The sequence below is a fragment of the Macaca thibetana genome, chromosome 6 (assembly GCF_024542745.1).
Source record: "Macaca thibetana thibetana isolate TM-01 chromosome 6, ASM2454274v1, whole genome shotgun sequence".
NCBI lineage: Eukaryota > Metazoa > Chordata > Mammalia > Primates > Cercopithecidae > Macaca > Macaca thibetana.
In genome coordinates, this window is record NC_065583.1 from 9,537,717 (window position 1) to 9,547,708 (window position 9,992).

The 9,992-nt window shown below is 40.0% G+C and overlaps 1 protein-coding gene across 1 annotated transcript in view; it reads left to right on the plus strand.

Moving 5' to 3' along the window:
* Positions 1 to 4,309, plus strand: part of UBTD2 (ubiquitin domain containing 2) — a 73,607-nt gene extending 69,298 nt beyond the window's left edge. Inside the window, exon 3 of the mRNA XM_050793280.1 lies at positions 1,757 to 4,309. Within this exon, the coding sequence (XP_050649237.1) occupies positions 1,757 to 2,154 (398 nt within the window). The 3' untranslated portion in view covers positions 2,155 to 4,309. The remainder of the gene's footprint in view (positions 1 to 1,756) is intronic.
* The last annotated feature ends 5,683 nt before the right edge of the window (positions 4,310 to 9,992 follow it).

A 9,992-nucleotide genomic window follows, 5' to 3' on the forward strand; every position in this document is an offset into this window, starting at 1 on the left:
AGTTCAAGACCAGCCTACCAACATGGAGAAAACCCGTCTCTACTAAAAATACAAAATTAGGCGGGCATGGTGGCGCATGCCTGTAATCCCAGCCACTCGGGAGGCTGAGGCAGGAGAATCGCTTGAACCCGGGAGGCAGGTGTTGTGGTGAGTCGAGATCGCGCCATTGCACTCCAGCCTGGGCAACAAGAGCGAAACTCCATCTCAAAAAAAAAAAGTTATGCTTTCAAGTTCCCCCAAGGAAGTCCTGGTAACTATAATGTAGTTTACACACCTAGTCTCAGCTACTCAGGAGGTGGAGGCAGGAGGATTGCTTGAGCCCAGGAGTTTTGAGTCCAGCCTGGGCAACATATGATTTGTAAGGAAATTAACCATTAATACATTTTTTTTTAAACCATGAGTGCTTTTTCCCTTCCCTGAGCTAGCTCGTTATGTCATAGCCCTTTTGTTTTTCCTTTTTAATCCATAGCTTCTCTGTACTAGATAGACCAATTGGGATTAAATAAAACACCTCAGTCATTTCTGTGGTAATTTTACTAATGAGACTCATAGATAAGCAGTGAATCTGTGGCAGCTGCTAAAGCTATCATCTCTAATTTGTGATCTCTCTGGACTAAGGACTTCTTGCCAAGTGCTTCAATTTAGGAAGTCCAGGCACTGGGCTGGGCATGGTGACTCACGCCTGTAATCTCAACACTTTGGGCTGCTGAGACAGGTGGATCATTTGAGGTCAGGAGTTTTGAGACTGCCTGGCCAACATGGTGAGACCCTGTCTCTCCCAAAAATACAAAAATTACCCAGGCGTGGTGGTGTGTGCCTGTAATCCCAGCTACTCAGGAATCTAAGGCAGGAGAATTGCTTGAACCTGGGAAATGGAGGTTGCAGTGAACCGAGATCACATCCCTACACACCAGCCTGGCCAACAGAGTGAGACTCTGTCTCAAAAAGAAAAAAAGAAGTCCAGGCGCTAAGAAAACTGCTCTAGGGCCGGGAATGGTGGCTCACTCCTATAATCCTAGCACTTGGGGAGGCTGAGGTGGGTGGATCACCTGAGGTCAGGAGTTCGAGACCAGCCTGGCCAACATGGTGAAACTCCATCTATACTGAAAATACAAAAAATTAGCCAGGTGTGGTAGCGGGCACCTGTAATCCCAGCTACTTGGAAGGCTGAGGCAGGAGAATCACTGGAACCCAGGAGGCAGAGGTTGCAGTGAGCCAAGATAGCGCCACTGCACTCCAGTCTGGGCAACAGAGCGAGACTCCGTCTAAATAAAAAGAAAAAATAAAAGAAAACTGCTGTAGAACACTTGTGGTGAGTTAAGCTTAGAAATCCATTTTTTTTTTTTTTTTTATTTGCTTGCTTGTTTAAGGTAGCGGATTCATTTCTGTAAAAGATATCCTAATGTAATTTAAATGTTATCTAAGTCTTGTGTAAGCATTAATAATATTAGTAGTACGTTCGAGTTGTATGTGCTTTCACTTCTGTTTTAATGAAATTGTGAAATGGATATGAAATGACTTAGAAGAGTGTGGGGTAAGGATCAGCATTCTGGTTAATATAAAATTAAACACTCAAATAATTGGGCATAGGATTTGATAATCATCATTGATGATCAGCTGACAGTGATTGGCATTGTTTTATGTTTTTTTCTCTACAGTGCCATGCTAGCAAGAGAAGCTTAAGCATTTTGTGAGGTATAAACAAAAATTTATTCATTAAGTTTTAAGTTCTTATTCATATCTTCTCTTTCTGAAGGTGCACTTACAGAGTGCTATGATGAACTGGGGAACAGATATCAGCTTCCAGTGTATTGCTTGGCACCACCAATCAACATGATAGAGGAAAAGAGCGACATAGAGACTCTGGATATTCCTGAGCCACCACCCAATTCTGGATATGAATGTCAGCTTCGTTTGCGCCTTTCCACAGGCAAAGACCTCAAGCTTGTGGTTCGCAGCACAGACACAGTATTCCACATGAAGAGACGGTTGCATGCAGCAGAGGGAGTGGAACCAGGTAGTCAGCGGTGGTTCTTTTCTGGCAGACCTCTCACTGACAAAATGAAGTTTGAAGAGCTGAAGATCCCAAAGGACTATGTTGTACAGGTTATAGTGAGCCAACCTGTGCAGAACCCAACACCAGTGGAGAACTAAACTGAGCCCTGTTGGCTGGCTCCCACATCCGTCTGCTCCTTTTTATTGTTATTGTTGTCATTTCCTACTCTACGGCGTGAAATTTATTTCACTGCTCTAAATTCCCTATGAATGGATTTAGTTCTGAGGAATTACCAGTGAAAAATTCCATCTGTGATGGAGACCAACAAAAATAATAAAACACAAAGAGCCAGGCTTTGAGACTCATGTAATTACAATTTCTAATTTGAAAGGCAGTTAAGAAATAGATAACCATTTATTTTAAAACACTCAACAACTATGTAATGGCTGTATTTCAGTGACTTGGACTGTAAATGAAACATTGCATCCATGAAGGACAGCACCAAGCACCTTTTTGAATACAGAATTTTTTTAGAAAAATATATCAAATTATATAATTTCCAGAAACCATAAATAATGGATATAAAACTTAAGTTTTTTTTTTTTTTTTTTTTTTTGTTAATGGAAACTGAAAAGAGCAGTATTTGAGGTTGCTTCTGTTCTGGTTTTTTATTCTTAGCTCAATTAATATTTAGCCATAAATGAAAAGAGACTGGCAAATTGTGCTTTAGTGTTGCTTCCTCATCCCACATGTTGAGCTCCTTATTTACATTCACACTAAAGTTTGGTGCCTTTCAGCACATTAGTGGCAGGTACCTTTCTGGAACACTAGGCAATAATTTCGTCAATACAGTCAGGTCTCTGATTTTCAACGGATACTCAGTTGAAAGGTCGCTGTCATCTTGCTGCATAAGTATTTTGAAAGGTCTATATGATGAAGCCGTTTTTATATCCAGGCTTAGAAGTTCACTACTATATAGTACCTTCATTGATCTATCTATTCTGCTTGGAACTTTTCATAGCTAAGTATAACCCCCAAATGCATGGTTCCTGGGCCAGGAAACACCAGAATCAAGTATAGCTGTTCCCACTACAAGTTAATAAAGTAAATGATCTCCTCCGCTTTGCATGGAGGGGTGTAAGGAAAGCCTATTCTATCTGTGCCTGGGAGAACTGTGCCTATTTTCAATCTTTTAGGGGAAATTTCAACTCAAAATTTCTAAGTGTGAAAAGTTTACTGGTGTCACATAAACATTAGCAGTGAGACCAAATAATGAAACATTGCTTTATACCTTAGTGCTTTCCAGTTCACTGTTACCTCTAGTCATGGTAGATGACAATTTTCCTCCCTCATCTTTTGTAGCAAAGAAGCAAATTAAGAGTCTTTTGCAATAGATTAGGGGACTGAAAAATCCAGGGAGATAACCTGATCTTCTCTACTATGACTGGAGTAAAGCTGCCAAGAGTTAGGTTTAATTTGGAGCCTTTTAAAAGTTGGTTCCATAAGTGAGAAGGGGGGCTAACATGTGACCACTGTGCCCCTGAGAATCCATGAGATGGAACAGTACAGGCAAGAAGGCACTTAACGCTGTTCTCAGTCGGAAAATGTCAGCCCTCCACACCTACTTGGATGTGAAGTGCATTATTAATTTTAATGACAAAATGAAACTGCTAATTAGTTTAAATGTAATGTTTAAATGGTATTGAATTTCCTATAGCCTGATTAAATCTGTAATTGTAACATCATGTTTCTGAGAGCTTTAACTACTTCCTTATTTTTATGTAATCATTTTAAAGATTGTGGCTACATCTAATTTAAATTTGCTGATGATTGAATCTAAATTCAAGCAAAGACCACAGCATTAATCCCAAAGGAGAATTTTTTTTGTGTTTAGAAGTGGAGATATTAGGGTAATTCAGTGTATTGCTCCTGTCATCAAAGTTTTTGTTCATTTGTGTGCCACATCGAATAGCAGCACTTCTCCAAGTTTGTCAGCTGGAAAAGAAAAAGTGTTTAAAACTATTTTTTCTTAAGCAAATTTGGTGATGTCATCAATATTTATGATATCGATTGGTAAAAGGTCTTTGTTGAGGATTTGAGCTCTCTTTTTTAAGAGTTTATTTTATTTTAAAGGAACATATACTTTGAATAACAATTCTCTGGGCATGTTTAACTAACCTAGATGGGAAAACCATGGTGCTGTTTAATTGTAAATAGATTGCTATAAGATTGGACCAGTACTTGATGTGTATAATTTTAGTACGTAGGGTTTATGTGCTTTTTTTTAAAAGAAAAAAAAAAAGGTTCAATTTTTCTCTTTGTCTTTGCCTTTATAATTGGTTTCTAATTGTTTTTACTCTCTATATAAGGGTAATTGCCTCATTCTAAGTGAGAATTGTGAAGGTTTTCCTCCTTTTTAAAACCTTTGCTCAATAAATAACAGGTTCATTATCACCAAACTTAGGCTCTGCTATGCCAAGTCATACATGGTCATTTATAAATGTGCTTCATCTTCTACATTGAAATCTTGGTCTAAAATAGGTTGTTGTGTTTTTCTTTTTCTTTTTGTTTTTTAAGAATCATGCTGGCCGGGTGCCGTGGCTAATGCCTGTAATCCCAGCACTTTGGGAGGCTAAGACGCGAGGACTGCTTGGGCTCAGGAGTTCAAGACCCAGCCTGGGCAACGTAGAGGAGACCCCATCTCTACTAAAAATAAAAAAATTGGCCAGGCGTGACAGAGCACGCCTGTAGTCCCAGCTATTTTGAAGATGGAGTTGGGAGGATTGCTTGAGCTGGGATGTCAAGGCTGCAGTGACCCATGATCATGCCATTTTACTCCAGCCCGGGTACATTTCATGGAAAGTAGGTGATACTTCATAGTTTTATGAAGTAGGCAATACACACCCATGGAAAAAGAGTCCAGATATATCAAGGTGAAAAGAGTCTTTCACTCCTGTCGCTCTTGTTTCTCCTCCCCAGAGGTAACAACTTTGACCATTTTCTGGTATCCTTAAACTTGAGCATGCATCAGAATCACATGGAAGCTTATTAAAACAGGTTGCTTGACACTTCCCTCAGACGTTCTGAGTCAGTAGATCTGGGTGTTGTCCTATAACTTGCATGCTTAAAAGTTCCCGGGTTGTGCTGCTGCTGCTGCTGATCTGGGAGGCGCACTCGAGAACCACTCTTCTAGTGTATATTCACTCCACCTCGTTTTTTCCCATAAATACATATACTATTCTGCACTCTGTTTTTTTTCTAAAATGGTAAACCTCAGAGATCATTCAGCATACACAGATCTAGAGCTGCATAATTCCTCTGAATAGGTGCAGTGGTACTCCATGGTCTGGGCATACCATAGTTACATCAGTGTCTATTCTGGTAGGCTTTGCTGTTCCAATTTTTTTGCTACTACAAACCGTGCTGCAGTGAGTTTCCTTTGTCATAGGTAAGATCTTTGTCTCTGTATACATAGGTGTAGGAATTGCATTCTATAGATTTATGTGACTTGTCCTCCAAAGCGATTTTACCAGTTAATCCTTATACTACAGCAGTATGACTGCTCTAATTTTTCTGTACCCTGACCACCTTTCTGATCTTTGACAATTGGATAAGAACTTTGTCCTGTGGTTTTGCTTTGTATTTTCCTTATGAGTGAAGTTTCACATTTTACTATATTTTAAGGCCACTTTTTTTTTCTTTTTCTTTTTTTTTTTTTTTCTGTGAATGTTCTGTTTGCCCATACTCCTATTGCATTTTGGTCTTGACTCTCAAGACTTATGAGTACCCATTCTATATTCAGGAAATTAGTTCTTTTCTATCATGTGTTGCCATGTCTTTTGTTTGTGTGGAATTTACCGTGTGCAAATTTTAAGGTTTTCATGGTCAGATCTGTCAGTCTCTTATTTTACAGCTTCTGGGTTTTCTTAACCTCAAAAGATCTTCCCCAATCTGAGGTTATAAAAATGTTTCCCCAATCCAAGGTTAAAAAATATTTCTCATGTGTTTCCTTTTTGGTTTCATTGTTATGTGAAATTTATTTTGGTGAAAGAAGTAGGGTAGCAATCCACGTGTATTTTTTCAAATAGCTATGTCACTTTTCTGGATAATACTTACTGAATAACTTTTATCTATCTTTTCCCCATTAATGTGAAAAAAATCCTTATTTTATGACAAGTTTTTAAGACACTATAGTGTTTTAATGGTCTTATTTAATTGAACAAATTAGCAGATATACATTATGTCCACCTCCAACTCTCAAATACCGTAATTTAGTGTTTTTACTTACGGAGAGGAAAGAACGAAGCTGATAACCTCCCTTGCTATAGCCAATCTTCTGTGATGTCTGTTTGGGCCTCTTGTGGCTCCTCTGATCCTCCTGGTTCTGTAGGCTGTGAAGGTGGGTAACTGTCCCACTCAGCAGATGTCAGCACAGTGCATTTGTCTCTTTCTAATCATTGTCTTTAGTATGAGGCTTAAGATGATAAGACGTGAACTCTAAGGACTGGTGGAAGATGTTGTGTTGATGCAAAGGGGATTGCAGTTTTGCCATTGCGTTTAATGCTTTTAATGCCAGTGGCAAAAACTGCAGTTCCCTTTGCACCAACCTAATAAATGATCTCACTTTATTTATGGTTAGCTTCCTCCAAATGTCTTCCCTCTTTGTAGTGGACGTAGATTGTGGAGGAACCAGTCTGTTGGCCTGGGCTGAAACTGTAGCTGGGTAAGCCCTCCCTCCCATTAGGCCTGCATTCCTCTACCTCTGCAGGTGCTGCTCTCTCCCCAAGGCTGAGGCCACCTGAACACACTTGGTTGACCAAAACATTTCAGTGCAACTGTGACATAGTAATGATACAGAGTGTTGGTACCATCCAAAAACATACCTAAATGTACATTGTCTAGTAAACTCTACCCTTAAAAGCATAATCTGATGGGCTATTTCACTGTGGAAATAGTGAAACTTACATTGAAGCATCTAACACATACCTACAAACACATTTAAAATTTTTTATCATAAAATGTAATTATGAAAAAGTCCTAAAGTGGCCGGCCGCGGTGGCTCATGCCTGTAATTCCAGCACTTTGGGAGGCCGAGGCAGGCGAATCACGAGATCAGGAGATCGAGACCATCCTGGCTAACACAGTGAAACCCCGTCTCTACTAAAAATACAAAAAAATTGGCTGAGCGTGGTTGCAGGCGCCTGTAGTCCCAGCTACTCAGGAGGCTGAGTCAGGAGAATGGCCTGAACCTGGGAGGTGGAGCTTGCAGTGAGCCAAGATGGCACCACTGCACTCCAGCCTGGGCGACAGAGCGAGACTCTCTCAAAAAAAAAAAAAAAAAAAAAAAAAAAAAAGTCCTAAAGTGTACATTAGTAGATTGTTTTATAAATCGTACTACTAAGTCCCAAAAGAATATCACTGAAATTGTGCATTTGAATTTTCGTTTTGACACTAAGTTTCAGTGTGAGCAATTCAGAGAGATGCTCAGTTTACTGATACCATTCTAGAAGCATCCAGTTTAGGAAGATGCTCTTAAAAGGAAGAACATTTTAAAAATCTGATAGTTGGGCTGGGCACGGTGACTCACCTGTAATCCCAGCACTTTGGGAGGCTGAGGCAGGCAGATCACCTGAGGTCAGGAGTTCAAGACTAGCCTGACCAACATGGTGAAACCCCGTCTCTACTAAAAATACAAACATTAGCTGGGCGTGGTGGCGGGCACATGTAATCCCAGCTGCTCAGGAGGCTGAAGTAGGAGAATCGCTTGAACTAGGAGGTGAAGGTTGCAGTGAGCTGAGATTGCGTCATTGCACTCCAGCAAGAGCGAAACTCCATCTCAAAAAAAAAAAAAAAAAAAAAAAAACTGATAGTTGATTAATTATACCTTTTATAGCCACCCTAATGGTTTCCAGAGTGGAGGGGAAAACTTTCTGAAGTTTTCAGTCGTTCCTGAAACTTCAGTCATTTGATGTGGTTTTAAATTATCCTAAATCAGTACCTGTATGTACCTATTATCTTTGGCCATCTTTTCTCCCTGCCCCCATCCTGAAACAATAAAGAGTATAGTATTTTCATTGCTTGAGAGACCATATCTGAAAAAATACATATCCATGGTTACCCTTTTGTTTTGTTTTTAATAGAGACAGGGCCTCACCATGTTGCCCAGGCTAGTCTCGAACTCCTGAGCTCAAGTGATCCACCTACCTCGGCCTCCCAAAGTGGTGGGGTTACAGGCTTGAGCCACTACACCCGGCCATGGTTACCCTTTATATATCTCAGGACCCCTCTGGAAGATAGGAGAGAGAAGCCTTCCTGAAACCTCACTGAAATTTCTTCTCCCAAAACCATGCCTAGATCCCAAGGCTATCTGGTGGCAAAAGCCATTGAGGCTGCCACAAGAAGCAGAAACGGTTTATACCAAGATGAGCTTAGAGGGGCACTTTGGAACTATGGCTAATCTCTAGCTGCCATTTTCTGAACAGATAGTGCTCATCTTTCAGTACAGTGGGTAGGTGTCGTAGTGTCCATACTTGCTTGCCAGAGAGTTTCTCCTTGGAGAATAATTGCAAACTCACCAAATCAAAGGAAGGGAAGAGCACTGTAGTGAGATGCCTTGCATCTTTTTGTGTTTCACAATTTCATGAGATACATACCATTATCCCTATATCAGAAGTCAAGTGTCTTGAGTTGTGTTTGTTTTTCTGGTACCATTGTGGGGAAGAGAAGTTTTGGCTGCTAAGTACATTTGTCACACTTGAAAGCATGAAATCAAAATCCCATGTCTATTAAATATAGAGATAGTAATTATTTGCTGTTATTTACAAGTTTAACTTATGAATGACAATCTTAGATAAGCAGTATTCTTGTCTGTTGCACATTGACAAAGCGTAATTAAATTCTATTTTTGATGTTAAGTACTTTGGAACTCATGGAATTCCTTAAGGCCAGTTATATTATTTAATGTATCCTTAAGAAATTCTTGGTTTATAGTAAATGAGCTGTATTTATTTTTTGAGCTGTATTTAACTTCTTTCCTGAGAAATTTATGGTAGCAGGAGATGTGGTGATTAATTAAACATTATGCAAAATAGATTTCCAAGCCAATGAAATCCCAGCTTAAAACTTGAATCTGCTGAAACTAAAATGAGCTACTCAGATACTGACTCTAAGCACAGGCATCTAATTGACCTTGAATTTGAATCCTGGTCCTCCCTCTTGCGAGCTATGTAAGGTCCTTAATCTTTCTAGGCCTTAATTTTCTCATCTGCACATTGAGGATAATAATACCTAATTCGTAGGGCCATAAGAATAAATCATGCATTTAAAGAACTACCTAACCCATAGCAAGCACATGATTATATGGTAGCTGTCATCAATAACATTACAGTACAGTTGGGTAGAGAGGAGTCATAAGTCCCATCCCAAAAAATATTTTTAAATTATTCAAGGCATCAAAAAATTAAAATTATGCAAGGGCATGTAATAATTATTTTACCGGGCCAGGCACGATGGCTCACGCCTGTAATCCCAGCACTTTGGAAGGCCGAGGCAGGCGAGTCACGAGGTCAGGAGTTTGAGACCAACCTGGCTAATGCGGTAAAACCCCGTCTCTACTAAAAATACGAAAATTAGCAGAGCATGGTGGCGTGCGCCTGTAGTCCCAGCTACTCAGGAGGCTGAGGCAGGGAGAATCGCTTGAACCCGGGAGGCAGAGGTTGCAGTGAGCCAAGATTGCGCTACTGCACTCCAGCCTGGGTGACAGAGCGAGACTTGGTCTCAAAAAATAATAATTATTATTTTACCCTAGTAAATTTGGTACACTTGTTTAAGTACTTAACTCAGAATAATTAGGATTCTAAGAAGAACATAGCCTCCATATCCTTAAATGTCAACTACTGTGTGGTTGGAGCACTTCACCATTGGCTAATGTGAAATCTCAGGCACCTAAGTGGCCTTAGCCTAAGAAGTAGGAGGCTGTTGGACCACTAATCACCAA